The 20,451-nt window shown below is 44.5% G+C and overlaps 1 protein-coding gene across 1 annotated transcript in view; it reads right to left on the bottom strand.

Annotated features, from left to right (window-relative positions):
• LOC117525711 (calpain-2 catalytic subunit-like) overlaps positions 1–20,451 on the bottom strand; it is a 113,848-nt gene that overhangs the window by 51,133 nt on the left and 42,264 nt on the right. Inside the window, exons 6-7 of the mRNA XM_034187639.1 lie at positions 8,870–9,038; positions 8,527–8,610 (exon numbers count right to left, since the gene is read on the bottom strand). Coding sequence (XP_034043530.1) covers positions 8,527–8,610; positions 8,870–9,038 — 253 coding nt within the window. The remainder of the gene's footprint in view (positions 1–8,526; positions 8,611–8,869; positions 9,039–20,451) is intronic.

The raw sequence follows: 20,451 nt of genomic DNA, 5'->3' as shown, positions 1-20,451 counted from the left end.
TGGCACCTAGTTAACTTTCAGATTTGAAGCTCCATATCTCTATAACAGATAAGCCCTTGATTTGATTTGATTTGATTTGTTTCAGGGGTCTTCACCTGTTCCTCTCCAGTGCTGTCCTGTGCTTTTATCGTTTTTGGAGATGAAGCTGCAAATGTTTTCCCACCATCCCTCAACTAACCTGCTGCAGCAGCAGGAACCAGTTCCACTGTGTCCATGTGGAGTTTTCTGAAATGTTCTGACTGTCTGCAAGCTGCAGGAGAAGCTCCAGTCCCAAGATACAGAATACAATCGTGCTCAGGATGGACATGATGAGATCCAAGTATTTTTTGGTTTGGATCTTACTGTCTGTGCTTGCTTTCATTGCCTGTACAGCACTTTGACTGAAAGTGCTTTAGAAATAAAATTATTATTATTATTATTATTATTATTATTATTATTATTATTATTATTATCCACGAGAACTCTGCCCAGTGCAAACTCAGCCTGAAGTGTGAACTGGGTTCAGGGCTAACCCGGGCCACGTTCTTAACCCAGGCCGAGTTCTTAACCCGGGCCACGTTCTTAACCCAGGCCGAGTTCTTAACCCGGGCCACGTTCTTAACCCAGGCCGAGTTCTTAACCCGGGCCACATTCTTAACCCAGGCAGAGTTCTTAACCCGGGCCACGTTCTTAACCCAGGCCGAGTTCTTAACCCGGGCCACATTCTTAACCCAGGCCGAGTTCTTAACCCGGGCCACATTCTTAACCCGGGCCGAGTTCTTAACCCAGGCCACGTTCTTAACCCGGGCCACGTTCTTAACCCGGGCCACGTTCTTAACCCAGGCCGAGGTCTTAACCCACGCCACGTTCTTAACCCTGGCCACGTTCTTAACCCAGGCCGAGTTCTTAACCCGGGCCATGTTCTTAACCCGGGCCACGTTCTTAACCCGGGCCGAGTTCTTAACCCACACCTCGTTCTTAACCTGGGCCGAGTTCTTAACCCAGGCCGAGTTCTTAACCCACGCCACGTTCTTAACCCGGGCCACGTTTTTAACCCAGGTCGAGTTCTTAACCCATGCCACGTTCTTAACCCTGGCCACGTTCTTAACCCAGGCCAAGTTCTTAACCCGGGCCACGTTCTTAACCCGGGCCATGTTCTTAACCTGGGCCGAGTTCTTAACCCGGGCCGAGTTCTTAACCCACACCTCGTTCTTAACCCGGGCCGAGTTCTTAACCCATGCCACGTTCTTAACCCAGGCCGAGTTCTTAACCTGGGCCACGTTCTTAACCCGAGCCACGTTCTTAACCCGGGCCGAGTTCTTAACCCGGGCCAAGTTCTTAACCCACACCTCATTCTTAACCCGGGCCGAGTTCTTAACCCGGGCCACGTTCTTAACCCAGGCCGAGTTCTTAACCCGGGCCACGTTCTTAACCCGGGCCACGTTCTTAACCCGGGCCGAGTTCTTAACCCGGGCCGAGTTCTTAACCCACACCTCGTTCTTAACCCGGACCGAGTTCTTAACCCACGCCACATTCTTAACCCGGGCCACGTTCTTAACCCAGGCCGAGTTCTTAACCCACGCCACGTTCTTAACCCTGGCCACATGCTTAACCCAGGCCGAGTTCTTAACCCGGGCCACGTTCTTAACCCGGGCCACGTTCTTAACCCGGGCCGAGTTCTTAACCCGGGCCGAGTTCTTAACCCACACCTCGTTCTTAACCTGGGCCGAGTTCTTAACCCAGGCCGAGTTCTTAACCCACGCCACGTTCTTAACCCGGGCCACATTCTTAACCCAGGCCGAGTTCTTAACCCACGCCACGTTCTTAACCCTGGCCACGTTCTTAACCCAGGCCGAGTTCTTAACCTGGGCCACGTTCTTAACCCGGGCCACGTTCTTAACCCGGGCCGAGTTCTTAACCCACACCTCGTTCTTAACCCGGGCCAAGTTCTTAACCCATGCCACGTTCTTAACCCGGGCCGAGTTCTTAACCCATGCCACGTTCTTTACCCGGGCCACGTTCTTAACCCAGGCCGAGTTCTTAACCTGGGCCACCTTCTTAACCCGAGCCACGTTCTTAACCCGGGCCACGTTCTTAACCCGGGCCGAGTTCTTAACCCGGGCCAAGTTCTTAACCCACACCTCGTTCTTAACCCGGGCCAAGTTCTTAACCCAGGCCGAGTTCTTAACCCATGCCACGTTCTTAACCCGGGCCACGTTCTTAACCCGGTCCGAGTTCTTAAAAAGCCCCCCCCCCCCCCCCCAGGTTTTTGCATTATGGGCTTCTAAAGGGCCTTCTTTGTTAGTCTAAATCACACCTGGGCATTTTACGGCCCACGGTCCATATCCGGCTCTTTGGCTGCAAGCGTCTGTTTGTCTGTTTCTTTTTGATATTAGAATTGTACAGTGTAGTAATAAACTGTTACAAACTGGTTCCATTATACATGTTCAGGCCTTATTTTCCTTATAGGCCGTTGGTTTCTTCCTGAATGATGCCTTGAAAAAGTTTCTGCTGACCCAGTGTATCTTACTACCAGTCACCTCCTTATTACTTCACATCATTAACCCATTTAATCCCACATTTTTCCCAGACATGAAAATACATAAATCAGGTGTCATCTCATTATGTTTTAACGGGAGACTTGGTGGGAATCTAACGGCACGCAAACCTGCTTTTGCATGAAATTTCACATAAATAACTTCATAACATTATTTTATCCTGTTTACATCCAGATGACACAAACCATGACAAAATGCAAGCGTTACACGAAGCCAGATGATCAGAGGACGATCTCTGCATTTATTTGTTTCATACGGGGCACAGTGATCACCGGGCCGTCTGGGGAGGAAGCACGCCAGCGCTGAGCGTACGGAGGCGGGTGCACAGCCGACTTGATCAACGCTGTCTGCTGTGGGATCGATCAGAGGCTAAGAACGATACTGCAGACTCTGTGACAGTGAACAGGGAGGCTTTTATGAAGAAAACAGCAGAACGGAATTTGAAATTCTTCAGGTACCGAGACACACTTTGAGATTTTGGGGCTGGATAGTGGCGTGGATTATTTCCATTCTTCTATGTTTTAAATGACATGTCACACTGAAATCAGAACATTTCTGAGTGTTTCCAACAGCGTTTCTTAGAGGAAAACGTCTCAGCGTGCACCAAAATGCTGCTAACGTTAAAAACAGAACCACAGACTAATTACAAAGTTTACATAAGTGTGATGTTGTGTTATGATGACTCATTTTTTTAAGTGATAACTGTTAACTTTGATGCAGTAACGATAAAAGGAGCTGCTTTCCACTGTGCAAAAACTTGCGCGTGCACACTGTGTGAGTGCACTGTGCGCTGCTCCGTTACAGAACAGTCTCATGTCAAGACAGACAGTCAAAGTAAAATAAAGATAAACTCTACCAGCTCCACTGAGAAGAAAAAAAACCTGAACAGTCATCCACTTGTGATTTCCAAAGTCCACTTCAACAACAAAAAAAATAAATAAATAAATATAAAAACAGAGTCATGCAGACATTCCACGTGCACGCTCAGGGCGGGGCTGTAATTGTGTTCAGCGACACAAACAGACTCTGAAAAAATAAAGAGTTTGGGGGTGAAGTGTGTTGCCTCCTGTCTCTCTGTACAGCCTCTCTGTAAATCTGAACCGTCACTTTCGAATGAAAGCTCAGAAGCTTTATCAGATGAAGCAGTGTTCATTTCACTGTGTTAGTGAGGCTTCAGGATGTTTCTGCTTTTCTTATAATGTGCATCACATGCTGAGAAATGCCAACAAATGCAAAGTAAAATGCAGAGTAATAAGACGTTTTCCAGAAATGCACCTGCTGACTCGGGGAGGAAAGCTGGACCTTTTGTTTTTCTGTTTTTATTTTATTTTCTGACAATACAGAGAAGTGTCAAAAATCTGAATCACAAGAACAAGGTGAGATTTTCACACTCTGAAGTGACTGAATGCTCCCAGCTTGGTGATATTGGGACTTAGGAATTCAAACTTTTCAAACTGAAAATTATGCAGCGGAAATGTGTCAAAAAAAGAGTCTGGAATCTCTCACATTTTAAATTGTCTTTTTGTACATTCTTTTTTTTTCCAAATAAGTTTATTGCACATTTGTACCATACAGTGTGTCAATGAAACACAAACATTTTAGATAAATTTAACTAATCAACAATTCAGCACAGAATCAGACCAGAAACAGAACTAAAAGATTTTCATTTTTGTCTTTTGTCTAAAGCCTGCATGTGGTTTACTCAGGTTTATATTTGCCCCGAAAGGCTGCACCTCACCTTTCGCTGTACTAAGAATCTGTTTCTGTATCAACCTCAAAGTTGCCCTGGACACTGTGGTTCATGGATCATTATGGAACATACTTAAGAACCTTGGTGTCCTATAGCCAAGGTCACCACGCTCTATAAGCAGCTGTCCCACAGTGCAGAGTTGTGTACGTGTGAATGGCAGAGGCTCAGAGTGGTTCCTCATCAACAGTGGCATAAGTCAGGGCCGCGTCACTGCTCCAGAACTCTTTAACTGTGCCATAGACCATCTAAGGACAAGAGTCTGTGAGCAGGTTTCTGGAGTGTCACTCGGTGACCACATCCTAACTGACCTTGAATACACTGACAACATCACCCTGTTCAGCAAGACTACTGACCAGCTTCTGGAAGCTCTCAGTCTGTTTGATGAGGAAGCCACAAAGCTTGACTTAGAGATCAGCTGAAACAACGCAGAGCTTGTGCATGTGGAACCCACCACCCTTCCTGTTTGATGGTACATGGGTCCACTTTGTACCAACATTCACATATCTAGGCTCCATAGTGTCTGACACTGGAGATCTCAAGCCAGAGGTCAACTGATGCCGAGCCCTGGCAGCCACCATCATGCAGTCCTTGTGGAGATCTCTGTGGCAGCACTGGCACATCTCTCAGGGCACCAAACTCCAGAGGAGGATCGAAGGCATTATCTGGTCCCAACACATAACCATCCAGGCTCTGAGAGAGTAGACCCAACAGCTCTCAGGATCCCACCATGCAGCAATGCGGCATGTGCAGTGGTATGGCCATGTCACTCGCCTGCCCATGGAACATTTAACATAGGCCATTCTGGACTTTGACCCCCAGCAAGCTGGCTGGAGGCCACCCAGAGGCTCCCCTCGCACCTGCTGGCTGGATGTAAAGCCCAGGACCTCAGAACCTGTACCCAAGCACAGGATATTGCCCATGATAGACCCTGATGGAGATGTCTGGTTTTCACGGTTGGCTCCATGCACTCTGAGTGCAAGACGATTAATGAACAAGACTTAGACTTAGACAACTTTATTCATCCCACCAGGGGCAATTAATTTCAGCAGCCTGCATACCGGCACATCACAAAAAAAACAAAAAACATACTACATCCACATAAAATAAAATGTGCAACATACTACATCCACATACCCATACATCCACACCTTACAAGGAATTTAAAAGACGGATAGCAGAAGGAATAAAAGATTTTAACAACCGATTCGTCCTGCAGACAGGTGAAACATAACGACGGCCCGAAGGCAACAAAGAAAATTCACCTGCCAGCACATGTCCGGGAGAAGACAAAATACAATTTGCCTTCCTCACCATTTGCTGTTCACAAAAACTAGCTAGGTCTCTGGTTTCCACTCCAATGATCCTTGAACATGTCTTTGTGATACTATGCAAGCTACTTTTATCTTTCAGTGCCAGGCTAGAAAACCAGCAGATGAAAGAAAAACATAAAAGACTTTCAATAAAGGACTGATAAAAACGACCCATAATAACAGAACTGACAGAGAAGGACTTCAATTTGCGAAGGAGGTACACTCTCTGTTGCCCTCGCTTCACAGTGTCTGCCGTATTTACGTCGAATCTCAACTTCTCATCAAAAAAAGTGCCCAGGTATTTATATGCAGGAACTTTTTCTACAGCTTTCCCATGAATAATGCTGTCTATAGCAAACCCTTTGTTACGTCTAAAATCAATTATAAGCTCCTTCGTTTTACTCCAAGTGATTTGTATCGCACCATGAAACAAAATCAGCAAGGGCCTCCCCATGTCCTGACTCCTCTCCCTGAAGAAGGGACAGCAGAGCAGTATCATCAGAGAACTTAACTAAATAGCTGCGTTGCCTGACACTTCTGCATTCATCTGTATATAAGATGAAAAGCAAGGGGGAAAGAACACAGCCCTGTGGTGAGCCTGTGGACAAAACTAAGGAGTCTGAAACGCGTCCATTTACCAAAACTCTCTGTCTCCTATTCGTTAAAAAGTCCGCCAACCATTCAACCATCTGGTGAGGCAATTTAAAATCACACCTTAACCTCTTAATTAAAAGGCAAGGCTGCATCAAGTTAAAAGCTGAAGAGAAATCAGCAAATAAAAGCCGAGCATGAGCTCGAGGCTTTTCCAAATGTCTGTAAAGACAGTTGAGAATAAAAAGCTTAGCATCTTCTACTCCTTTACCCGCCTGATATGCAAATTGAAGTGGATCAATATTCCCTTTCATATTTGACATTATCATATTCTTCATAATTTTCTCAAAGACCTTCATACACAGTGATGTAAGTGCCACAGGTCTAAAATCATTAAACTGTTTAGGAAATGACTTTTTCGGGACAGGAATTATAAGTGATGATTTCCATAAATCTGGCACTCGGCCGCAACTAAGTGACCTCTGAAAGATATAGAGGAGGACACTGCTGAGTTGCTCACCACAATACCTCAGTGTACGTCCACAAATTCCATCTGGACCACAAGACTTCCTTACATTAACCTTCTCCAGAAGTCTTTTCACACTATCCTCCCTAATGATTATACCAGTAGCAGAGGAAGTGCTCTCAAAGGGGAGTTTATCTGCAACCTCATAGTTCTCAAACCTAGAATAGAAACAGTTAAATGCATTCGGCAGATCCTCATCGTAGCTCCCCTCTACTTTAATTGGCGCTCTATTATTATCCTGTTGGACATTAGTAACTGAAGCCATAGATTTAATGCCTATCCAGGCTGTCCACAGATCACCACTACTGTACATATGTTCTACCTTGTCTTTGTAAGCTCTTTTAGCTTTACGGATTTCGTTCCTAACCTCCTTGTTAATTTCTTTCTTTTCCACATTATCTCCTGTATAAAAAATTTTTTTCTTCTTATTTAAAACACTCTTTAAATTTTTGGTGACCCACGGTTTATTATTGGCATAGCTAATAATATTCTTCTGAGGAATGTTGATATCCACACAGAAGGATATATAAGAGGAAACAGTCTGTGTCAGTTCATTCAGATCAGAGCATGTATCATAGAAAACCTCCCACGCAGTCCATTCGAAGCAAGCCTTCAGTTTGTCGATGCAGTCTTCGGACAAACAACTCACAGTCTTTATAGTCCACTCCCGACGTCTACAGACTGGCTTATAAGTCGGCAAAAGAAGAACACTATTATGGTATGAGGCTCCGAGAGGGGGCATACTGATGGACCTATAAGCTTTGGCTACTGAGCCATAGCATTGGTCAACAATAGAATTCCCCATAGTTGTTGAACAAGTAACATACTGCTCGTATGTCCTCAGTACTCTGTCTAATCGGCAGTGGATTTTATTCATTCATTGAACAATGAATGAATGCCAAAATAAAGTTATTTATCAAGTGATGTACAGGGGAAAAAACCCAAAGCGCTGAGTGGTTATATACAGTGGCTTGCAAAAGTATTCAGCCCCTTGATATTTTATACATTTTGATTTGTTTATGGCATTTCAAATACAAAAAGTAAATCAGGCTTCTCAATATAAAAATTACTAAAGTTATCTTCCTTAAACTGAAATTCAAACCAGATCTCCACAACTTGATATAAATGAATTAAAAATATAAAAGCTGGGTTCCATAAGTAATGGGCCCTTTGGTATAATATCTGTCGATGAGGGATGTGAATGTTCGTGTTGCGACAAGGAGGAAATGAAGGGCAGATGAGGAGTTGCAGAAGGTGGCGAATAGGTTGCAGCACCAGGAAGTGATGGCATAGGCCAGACTAATTCTGGACAGTTTATTGAATTAACGTCAACTGTCATTTTTACTTATGAGAAACCCTGCAAAAATCCATAAATTAGCCACATCAATGTTTAAGCCACAGTGTTCAACGCAGTCCAGAAATTATGGTATGCAACCTATCATCTTGGCTTTCATATTTTTAATTAATTTTAATCAAGTTGTGGAGATTTATTTTCAGTTTTAGTTTAAGGAAGATAATTTTAGTAGTTTTTATTTTGAGAACCCTGATTTACTTTTTGTATTCGAAATGGCATAAACAAATTAAAATATGTGAAATTTCAAGGGACTGAATACTTTTGCAAGCCCCTGTATTACTGTTCTTTAGCCCTGGACCTTGGACCAGGGACCAGGCACCAGGAAGTGTTGGGCAGAGGCCAGACAGGACATGCTGGCTGTGAGGTGTCCTGTAGAGCAAACATCAGTTTGTTTCCTCCAAATTTACAAACATCCTGTAAATAGTTTCACAGTTGGATTATTTCCCAGAATGCATCACCTGCTCTGCAGCTGTGATGGAGTAGGCGTGGCCTTTGACCAGCTTCTGACCCGTGACAGCTTCTGTCTCGTAGGAGCTGGAAATCTGAACCAAAAGTTCAATGAAACCTGTTAACATGTTAGTGTGATGCTGTATGAAAGTAAAGCTCATATGTTCACAAATATTCAAAGAACTCCTGATAATTAGAAAACATCCAGTTCAAAAGTTCTAGCACCATGTTTAAGCTGTTAACATCTAAATTACCCAATTAGCTAATCACAAATAATTTAAAATCAATAATCTGTGGAAGTAAACAAGTGACAAAAACAGGAGAAATGAGCAGAGGTTCAAAGTGATGAGTTACATCGATGGAGCAGCCGAGCAATGAGCCGAGTCTCAGAGCTTTCCTCATAATCTGGAACAGGAATGGCGGCGCCTCTTTCAGGTTGTAGCTTTCTGCAATTCCTCCAGTGAAATCCACAAAACCTTCACTGCTGGAGCCTCCAGAGAGAGCTTCATAAGAGCTGTTGACCCTGTAGGAACACATGGCCCAAATAATACCCACTTGGCCCGAATAACACCCACATAGTCCACATAACATCCACATAGGACGAATAATGCCACTTGACCCAATTAACACCCACGTAGCCCAAATAAAACCCACACGGGACAAATAACAGCACTCGACCCAATTAACACCCACGTGACACAAATAATTCCCACACTGATCAAAGTCATGTGACTCAGTCAGGTATGTTGTGGTTAGAGGTCCAGACGGAACCGGACCGGTTCAGGCGATGGATTCAAATACTGGGAGCAAGGACGGGAGTGAACGAAAGGAGATTTATTTACAATAATGGATGAACAAAGGATTTAACAGTACTGAAGCCAGAGCTGGTGCCTGCAGAGCCGAGACAGGACCCGCTTGTAGTGGTGGAAAGCCGGGAGCTGCAGTGCACATGGAGCCAGGTTTGAGAGTTCGTGAGTGGGATGAAACCCAGGAGTGTGGTACAGGAACCGGAGTCAGGTGGGACGCTCAGAGCCAAGGAGGGAGGAACGTTCTGAGAAATGAGGAAAACAAAGGTGAGTGGTTACACTCACCCTTTGTTCACAGGAGGCTTAATGCAGGAACATTCACAGTTCAGGAATTGTTCAGAGGTCAGAGGTCAGCAGCAGCGCGTCCTATGATGCGGTTCAATTAAGCTTGACTTGGCTTCAGTAATGAATTGGAAGTTCTTAGTAGTTCTGCATAACAGCTCATACAGTTCTTGGTAATGCACAGTCACTGACAGGAGCAGAATGAGAGGCGGAATCTCACAAATTCAGAGGTGGCAGGAACTTAGCTGAACGGAGCAGAGCAGCACGCTCTGAGGCTGAGTGCTGAGGAGCAGCGGCACAACTGCGAGTCCAAAGTGATGTAGTGCAGGTAGTGGCATGGAAGCCAGGAGACGTTGCGGCGTGGAAGCCGCACAGGAAGGCATCTGGAAACACCAAAGGTCAACGAGCTCTAGTACGGAAAATAGAGGTGCCAGGTTACCTTTGAGAGGAGCTGAGGGAAGCTCAGGCGTCGCACAGAGGCATCTCAGGGAACCTCTCAGAAGACAGAGCGCATGGAAGCATCAGAGTCGAAGTCACGGTATCTCAAAGACTGAGCTCAAAGCCAGGGTTTAAGTAACCTGCTCCTGAACAGGAGCTCATGAGCCTCAGGTGTGAGGAGATGATGAGATGCAGGTGCTCTTCGGCTCTGCAGCGCGCCACGTGGAGGGAAACAGACGAACAACATACAAGAGGAGAGAGAAGGGAGGGAGTGAGGCAGACAAAGGCAGACCGCCACAGTCTGACCTGAATTTAGTCCACTTTCAGACATGAGGAAGCTGAAGGTGGAGCTGTTTGGAGAGTGATGCTGATGTTTGATCAGCTGACTCAGCGTTGTTTGTTTTGTGGGCTGTCCACCTGCTGCCTCGCCTCACTGACTCACTGACTCACTGTCAGACTTTAAAGGAGGCTTTGATTTGTTTTTGCTCTTTATATGTGCTTCAGAAATCATTCGTCTTTTCTTAATATATGTCTGCCCCTCCCCTTTATTACATTTTTATTGCTAACAAGCAGAGGTCACATGTTCAAATCCTTAACACAGCCTGTGTTTCCATCATCATGTCCCCAAAACAGTTCCTCACCAACAAAACACTTCATACAAAAGAAACTCATTCAACCACAACACGAGCAAAAAGTCTGACACTCTGAACCACGAAATACCAACAACACAGGAAATAACTTGGAATGACAGTTTTTAGATAAATCGGAGTTTATTGTAAAATCAGATCTTTGCACTCTGATTGTATAAAGTGAAATATATTGCAACAAGAATGAATCAGGAACGCAGTGAACACACTAAAGAAGGATTTACAGGAGCAAAACTGGGAAAAGGTATACAGTGAAAGTGATGTTGATAGTGCATATGAAACTTTTTTACAAATATTTACATCATTATATGATAAAAATTGTCCAATTAAACAAGACTACAGAAAACAAAAAATCCAAGCTCGACCATGGATGACGAAAGGGTTACGAAATGCATGTAATAAGAAAAATACACTGTATAGAGAATTCATAAAACTAAAGACTAAAGAGGCAGAAAATAGATATAAGAAATACAAAAATAGATTAACTAATATTATACGGGTATGTAGGAAGGAATATTATAGTAACATATTATATAATAACAAAAACAATATTAAAGGAATATGGGATATATTAAATAGCATTATCAAAAATGGTAATAAAAAACAGAGTTACCCTCAGTATTTCATTGATAATAATGTCAAGAAGGAAAATAAGGATGAGGTAGTCAACGGTTTTAATAATTTTTTTGTAAATATTGGACCAAGCTTGGCAGAAAAAATTCCCGATTCCCAATCTGAGGATTGGGATAATAATTTTATAGAAAGAAATCCCTGTTCAATGTTCCTCACAGCAGTGGATGGAAATGAAATTATAGACATTGTGAATAATTGTAAATATAAAACATCTACCGATTTAAATGAAATTGATATGGTGGTAAAACAGGTCATTGAATGGATTGTAGAACCATTAACATACATCTGTAACTTATCATTTCAAACTGGTAAATTTCCCAATCAAATGAAAATAGCTAAGGTTGGGCCGCTGTATAAGACTGGGGATAGACACCACTTCACAAATTATAGACCTGTTTCTTTGCTTCCACAATTTTCCAAATTATTAGAAAAGTTATTCAATAATAGATTAGACAAATTCATAAATAAGCATAAATTACTTACTGATAGTCAGTATGGATTCAGAGCACATAGTTCAACATCACTTGCATTAATAGAATCAGTTGAGGAGATTACAAACGCCATAGACCACAAATTACATTCAGTTGGAATATTTATAGACCTTAAAAAGGCTTTTGATACAATTAATCATGACATATTAATCAATAAACTTGAACAGTATGGGATTAGGGGGTTGGTGTTGCACTGGGTGAGAAGCTACTTAAGTAACAGAAAACAGTTTGTGAAGTTGGGGGAATATACATCATCATGCTTGGACAATGCTTGTGGCGTCCCACAGGGGTCAGTATTGGGTCCAAAACTGTTTCTAATTTATATAAATGATATTGTCAATGTTTCCAAAATATTAAAATTAGTATTATTTGCAGATGACACAAGCATTTTTTGTTCAGGGGGGGATTTGCAGGAGTTACTGAGGAGGATCAGTATAGAAATGGGAAAATTGAAAATATGGTTTGACAGAAACAAATTATCATTAAACTTAAGTAAAACAAAATACATGTTATTTGGCTATTGTAATACAGACATACAGGTTCAGTTACAAGTCGAGGGGGTAGATATTGAAAGGGTACATGAAAATAAGTTTCTGGGGGTGATAATAGATGATAAGATAAACTGGAAGACTCATATAAAACATATACAAAGTAAACTGTCAAGAAGCATTTCAGTTCTAAACAAAGCGAAACATATTCTGGACCACAACTCACTCCGCATTCTTTACTGCTCACTGGTTTTACCATATTTACAGTACTGTGCAGAGGTATGGGGTAATACTTATAAAGGTACAACACAATCACTGTCAGTAATGCAGAAAAGAGCTATAAGAATTATTCATAATACTGGCTATAGAGATCATACAAATCCACTATTTTTACAATCCAAATTCTTAAAATTCACAGACTTGGTTCATTTTCAAACAGTACAAATTGTGTATAAAGCAATAAACAATTTACTTCCAGCAAATATTAAAAATATGTTTTTTAACAGATCAGGGGATTACAGTCTGAAGGGGAAATTTAATTTAAAGCATCAGTGGGCACGAACAACATTAAAAGGTTTCTGTATTTCTGTCTGTGGGGTGAGGATGTGGAACAGATTGGGAGTGGGGCTCAAGTAATGTCCAAGCATGAACCAGTTCAAACAGCGGTACAAAAATATGGTTTTTTCTGGGTATAGGGAGGAGGAAGGGTAATGAGGGTTAGGGTGTTTTTGTTTTTTGCTTCGGCTTGTAAATATATAGTATTTTGTATGTAAGTAGGTATGTGTAGGTGTATATTTATGTTTGTGTATATATATGTGTATATATGTATATATGTGTATGTATATGTATATATATATATATATATATATATATTGATATCGGTTTAGGTGTGTAGGAATCTATGTGTATATGTGGCAAAGGGTATTACTGGTTGTGGGGAAGAAGGGGTAGAGATAAATAAGCTGATGCTTCACTCTACCCCTTTTCGGACATGTTGGGTACACAGTAGGAACTTTTTTGTTGTTGTCTTTACTGATCTATCTTGTAATTGTTGTTGTATCAAATGTTCGAAATAAACAGTTTTCATTCATTCATTCATTCATTTACTTTTTGATGGTGTCATACATTAGTTTGAAGATTGAAACACACAACAAGAAAAAAAATTAAATTATTAACTTGTCTGCTTTTTGTGAACAAACAAGAGAAATTTCCGGGATGATTCCAACATCACGACACTCCAACAGCATGAAGCTCGGCATTTTGAAGCTCATAATTTAACCCAAACACTCAATTTTTCAATTCAATTTCAATTTATTTTCATTTATATAGCACCAAATCACAACAGAGTTGCCTCAAGGTGCTTCACACAAGTAAGGCCTAACTTTACTAACCCCCAGAGCAACAGTGGTAAGGAAAAACTCTCTCTGAGGAAGAAACCTCAAGCAGACCAGACTCAAAGGGTTGACCCTCTGCTTGGGCCATGATACAGACATAAATTACAGAACAATTCACAAAACGAATATACAGGAAATGCTGTTGGTGCACAGGACAGGAGGGTCTCCAACACGAACACAACTCCCATCTCTGGATGGATCTGCACCTTAAACAGAGAGAAAAAAACAGAATCAGGCATCAGAAAGACAAGAAATACAGTATAATTTGTCAGCATTAAACAACAAGAAAATGCCTGGTACTTCACCATCCCTCTGGCCTCGTACTTCACCGCCCCTCTGGCCTGGTACTTCACCTCCCCTCTGGCCTCGTACTTCACCATCCCTCTAGCCTCGTACTTCACCTCCCCGCTGGCCTCGTACTTCACCGCTCCTCTGGCCTGGTACATCACCACCCCTCTGGCCTGGTACATCACCGCTCCTCTGGCCTGGTACTTCACCGCCCTTCTGGCCTGGTACTTCACCTCCCCTCTGGCCTCGTACTTCACCGCCCCGCTGGCTTCGTACTTCACCGCCCATCTGGCCTCGTACTTCACCGCCCATCTGGCCTCGTACATCACCGCCCCGCTGGCCTCGTACTTCACCGCCCATCTGGCCTCGTACTTCACTGCCCATCTGGCCTCGTACATCACCACTCCGCTGGCCTTGTACTTCACCGCCCATCTGTTCTCGTACTTCATTGCCCATCTGGCCTGGTACTTCACCGCCCATCTGGCCTCGTACATCACCGCCCCGCTGGCCTCGTACTTCACCGCCCCGCTGGCCTCGTATTTCACCGCCCATCTGGCCTCGTACTTCACCGCCCCGCTGGCCTCGTACTTCACCGCTCATCTGGCCTCGTACTTCACCTCCCCGCTGGCCTTGTACTTCACCGCCCATCTGGCCTCGTACTTCACCGCCCCGCTGGCCTCATACTTCACCGCCCATCTGGCCTCGTACTTCACCGCCCATCTGGCCTGGTACTTCACTGCCCATCTGGCCTCGTACATCACCGCCCCGCTGGCCTCGTACTTCACCACCCATCTGGCCTCGTACTTCACCGCCCATCTGGCCTGGTACTTCACCTCCCCTCTGGCCTGGTACTTCACCGCCCCTCTGGCCTGGTACTTCACCTCCCCTCTGGCCTCATACTTCACCATCCCTCTGGTCTCGTACTTCACCGACCCTCTGGCGTCGTACTTCACCGCCCCGCTGGCCTCGTACTTCACCGCCCATCTGGCCTGGTACTTCACCGCCCATCTGGCCTCATACATCACCGCCCCGCTGGCCTGGTACTTCACCGCCCATCTGGCCTCGTACATCACCGCCCCGCTGGCCTCGTACTTCACCGCCCATCTGGCCTCGTACTTCACTGCCCATCTGGCCTCGTACATCACCGCCCCGCTGGCCTCGTACTTCACCGCCCATCTGGCCTCGTACTTCACCGCCCATCTGGCCTGGTACTTCACCATCCCTCTGGCCTCGTACTTCACCACCCATCTGGCCTGGTACTTCACCGCCCATCTGGCCTCGTACTTCACCGCCCATCTGGCCTGGTACTTCACCGCCCATCTGGCCTCGTACTTCACCACCCATCTGGTCTCGTACTTCACCACCCATCTGGCCTCATACTTCACCACCCATCTGGCCTCGTACTTCACCGCCCATCTGGTCTCGTACTTCACCACCCATCTGGCCTCATACTTCACCGCCCATCTGGCCTCGTACATCACCTCCCCGCTGGCCTCGTACTTCACCGCCCATCTGGCCTCATACTTCACCGCCCCGCTGGCCTCGTACTTCACCGCCCATCTGGCCTCGTACTTCACCGCCCATCTGGCCTGGTACTTCACTGCCCATCTGGCCTCGTACATCACCGCCCCACTGGCCTCGTACTTCACCGCCCATCTGGCCTCGTACTTCACCGCCCATCTGGCCTGGTACTTCACCTCCCCTCTGGCCTGGTACTTCACCGCCCCTCTGGCCTGGTACTTCACCTCCCCTCTGGCCTCGTACTTCACCATCCCTCTGGTCTCGTACTTCACCGTCCCTCTGGCCTCGTACTTCACCGCCCCGCTGGCCTGGTACTTCACTGCCCATCTGGCCTGGTACTTCACTGCCCATCTGGCCTCGTACATCACCGCCCATCTGGCCTCGTACTTCACCGCTTATCTGGCCTGGTACTTCACCGCCCCTCTGGCCTGGTACATCACCACCCCTCTGGCCTGGTACTTCACCGCCCCTCTAGCCTGGTACATCACCACCCCTCTGGCCTGGTACATCACCGCCCCTCTGGCCTGGTACTTCACCTCCCCTCTGGCCTCGTACTTCACCATCCCTCTGGTCTCATACTTCACCGTCCCTCTGGCCTCGTACTTCACCGCCCCGCTGGCCTCGTACTTCACCGCCCACCTGGTCTTGTTAGGAGAGATGGCATCCATCCCACTTTGGATGGAGCAGCCCTCATTTCCAATTTTCTTAAATCCTCCAAACCGTGACTATCCAGGGTTGGGACCAGGAAGCAGAGTTGTAGTCTTACACACCTCTCTGCAGCTTCTCTCCCCCTGCCATCCCCTCATTACCCCATCCCCGTAGAGACGGTGCCTGCTCCCAGACCACCAATAACCAGCAAAAATCTATTTAAGCATAAAAATTCAAAAAGAAAAAATAATATAGCACCTTCAACTGCACCACAGACTAAAACAGTTAAATGTGGTCTATTAAACATTAGGTCTCTCTCTTCTAAGTCACTGTTGGTAAATGATATAATAATTGATCAACATATTGATTTATTCTGCCTAACAGAAACCTGGTTACAGCAGGATGAATATGTTAGTTTAAATGAGTCAACACCCCCGAGTCACACTAACTGCCAGAACGCTCGTAGCACGGGCCGAGGAGGAGGATTAGCAGCAATCTTCCATTCCAGCTTATTAATTAATCAAAAACCCAGACAGAGCTTTAATTCATTTGAAAGCTTGACTCTTAGTCTTGTCCATCCAAATTGGAAGTCCCAAAAAACAGTTTTATTTGTTGTTATCTATCGTCCACCTGGTCGTTACTGTGAGTTTCTCTGTGAATTTTCAGACCTTTTGTCTGACTTAGTGCTTAGCTCAGATAAGATAATTATAGTGGGCGATTTTAACATCCACACAGATGCTGAGAATGACAACCTCAACACTGCATTTAATCTATTATTAGACTCAATTGGCTTTGCTCAAAATGTAAATGAGTCCACCCACCACTTTAATCATATCTTAGATCTTGTTCTGACTTATGGTATGGAAATTGAAGACTTAACAGTATTCCCTGAAAACTCCCTTCTGTCTGATCATTTCTTAATAACATTTACATTTACTCTGATGGACTACCCAGCAGTGGGGAATAAGTTTCATTACACTAGAAGTCTTTCAGAAAGCGCTGTAACTAGGTTTAAGGATATGATTCCTTCTTTATGTTCTCTAATGCCATATACCAACACAGTGCAGAGTAGCTACCTAAACTCTGTAAGTGAGATAGAGTATCTCGTCAATAGTTTTACATCCTCATTGAAGACAACTTTGGATGCTGTAGCTCCTCTGAAAAAGAGAGCTTTAAATCAGAAGTGCCTGACTCCATGGTATAACTCAAACTCGCAGCTTAAAGCAGATAACCCGTACGTTGGAGAGGAAATGGCGTCTCACTAATTTAGAAGATCTTCACTTAGCCTGGAAAAAGAGTCTGTTGCTCTATAAAAAAGCCCTCCGTAAAGCTAGGACATCTTACTACTCATCACTAATTGAAGAAAATAAGAACAACCCCAGGTTTCTTTTCAGCACTGTAGCCAGGCTGACAAAGAGTCAGAGCTCTATTGAGCCGAGTATTCCTTTAACTTTAACTAGTAATGACTTCATGACTTTCTTTGCTAATAAAATTTTAACTATTAGAGAAAAAATTACTCATAATCATCCCAAAGACGTATCGTTATCTTTGGCTGCTTTCAGTGATGCCGGTATTTGGTTAGACTCCTTCTCTCTGATTGTTCTGTCTGAGTTATTTTCATTAGTTACTTCATCCAAACCATCAACATGTTTATTAGACCCCATTCCTACCAGGATGCTCAAGGAAGCCCTACCATTATTTAATGCTTCGATCTTAAATATGATCAATCCATCTTTATTAGTTGGCTATGTACCACAGGCTTTTAAGGTGGCAGTAATTAAACCATTACTTAAAAAGCCATCACTTGACCCAGCTATCTTAGCTAATTATAGGCCAATCTCCAACCTTCCTTTTCTCTCAAAAATTCTTGAAAGGGTAGTTGTAAAACAGCTAACTGATCATCTGCAGAGGAATGGTCTATTTGAAGAGTTTCAGTCAGGTTTTAGAATTCATCATAGTACAGAAACAGCATTAGTGAAGGTTACAAATGATCTTCTTATGGCCTCAGACAGTGGACTCATCTCTGTGCTTGTTCTGTTAGACCTCAGTGCTGCTTTTGATACTGTTGACCATAAAATTTTATTACAGAGATTAGAGCATGCCATAGGTATTCAAGGCACTGCGCTGCGGTGGTTTGAATCATATTTATCTAATAGATTACAATTTGTTCATGTAAATGGGGAATCTTCTTCACAGACTAAGGTTAATTATGGAGTTCCACAAGGTTCTGTGCTAGGACCAATTTTATTCACTTTATACATGCTTCCCTTAGGCAGTATTATTAGACGGCATTGCTTAAATTTTCATTGTTACGCAGATGATACCCAGCTTTATCTATCCATGAAGCCAGAGGACACACACCAATTAGCTAAACTGCAGGATTGTCTTACAGACATAAAGACATGGATGATCTCTAATTTCCTGCTTTTAAACTCAGATAAAACTGAAGTTATTGTACTTGGCCCCACAAATCTTAGAAACATGGTGTCTAACCAGATCCTTACTCTGGATGGCATTACCCTGACCTCTAGTAATACTGTGAGAAATCTTGGAGTCATTTTTGATCAGGATATGTCATTCAAAGCGCATATTAAACAAATATGTAGGACTGCTTTTTTGCATTTACGCAATATCTCTAAAATTAGAAAGGTCTTGTCTTAGAGTGATGCTGAAAAACTAATTCATGCATTTATTTCCTCTAGGCTGGACTATTGTAATTCATTATTATCAGGTTGTCCTAAAAGTTCCCTAAAAAGCCTTCAGTTAATTCAAAATGCTGCAGCTAGAGTACTGACGGGGACTAGAAGGAGAGAGCATATCTCACCCATATTGGCCTCTCTTCATTGGCTTCCTGTTAATTCTAGAATAGAATTTAAAATTCTTCTTCTTACTTATAAGGTTTTGAATAATCAGGTCCCATCTTATCTTAGGGACCTCATAGTACCATATCACCCCAATAGAGCGCTTCGCTCTCAGACTGCAGGCTTACTTGTAGTTCCTAGAGTTTGTAAGAGTAGAATGGGAGGCAGAGCCTTCAGCTTTCAGGCTCCTCTCCTGTGGAACCAGCTCCCAATTCGGATCAGGGAGACAGACACCCTCTCTACTTTTAAGATTAGGCTTAAAACTTTCCTTTTTGCTAAAGCTTATCGTTAGGGCTGGATCAGGTGACCCTGAACCATCCCTTAGTTATGCTGCTATAGACTTAGACTGCTGGGGGGTTCCCATGATGCACTGAGTGTTTCTTTCTCTTTTTGCTCTGTATGCACCACTCTGCATTTAATCATTAGTGATTGATCTCTGCTCCCCTCCACAGCATGTCTTTTTCCTGGTTCTCTCTCTCAGCCCCAACCAGTCCCAGCAGAAGACTGCCCCTCCCTGAGCCTGGTTCTGCTGGAGGTTTCTTCCTGTTAAAAGGGAGTTTTTCCTTCCCACTGTCGCCAAGTGCTTGCTCACAGGGGGTCGTTTTGACCATTGGGGTTTTTACGTAATTATTGTATGGCCTTGCCTACACCGCCCCGCTGGCCTCGTACTTCACCGTCCATCTGGCCTGGTACTTCACCGCCCATCTGGCGTCATACTTCACCGCCCCTCTGGCCTGGTACTTCATTGCCCCTTTGGCCTCGTACTTCACCGCCCATCTGGCCTCGTACTTCACCGCCCATCTGGCCTGGTACTTCATCGCCCCTCTGGCCTCGTACTTCACTGTCCCTCTGGCCTGGTACTTCACCGCCCCTCTGGCCTGGTACTTCATCGTCCCTCTGGCCTGGTACTTCACCGCCCCTCTGGCCTGGTACTTCACCGCCCCTCTGGCCTGGTACTTCACCGCCCCTCTGGCCTGGTACTTCATCGTCCCTCTGGCCTGGTACTTCACCGCCCCTCTGGCCTGGTATTTCACCGTTCCTCTGGCCTGGTATTTCACTGTCCCTCTGGCGTGGTACTTCACCGCCCCTCTGGCCTCGTACTTCACCTGTCATCTGCTGCCCAGTGATGTATCTTCCTCTGCGTCTTCTTCTTGTTGCCAGGTTGGATCCTGCTTCATCCACATATCCAGACTCATGTGGAGTCGGTCTGACCTCCATCTGAATGACCGTCTGAAATACAGCTTCACAGCTTGTGATACAGAGTTCTGTGTGTGTCTGCTTCCTGGGTAACAGAACAAACATCTGAGCTGAACATATTGATGATGGAGCTGTTTGACACGTCCTCCATTTCTCCATTTTTGTCCAGTTACTTTGTCCTCCTCGAGGACTCTGGCTGTTGTGGTGCTGACGGTGTTCATGTTTGCGATGACGACACCAAT

The sequence above is a fragment of the Thalassophryne amazonica genome, chromosome 15, assembly GCF_902500255.1.
Source record: "Thalassophryne amazonica chromosome 15, fThaAma1.1, whole genome shotgun sequence".
NCBI classification, from domain to species: Eukaryota; Metazoa; Chordata; class Actinopteri; order Batrachoidiformes; family Batrachoididae; genus Thalassophryne; species Thalassophryne amazonica.
This window is presented reverse-complemented; position numbering and strand designations above follow the sequence as displayed.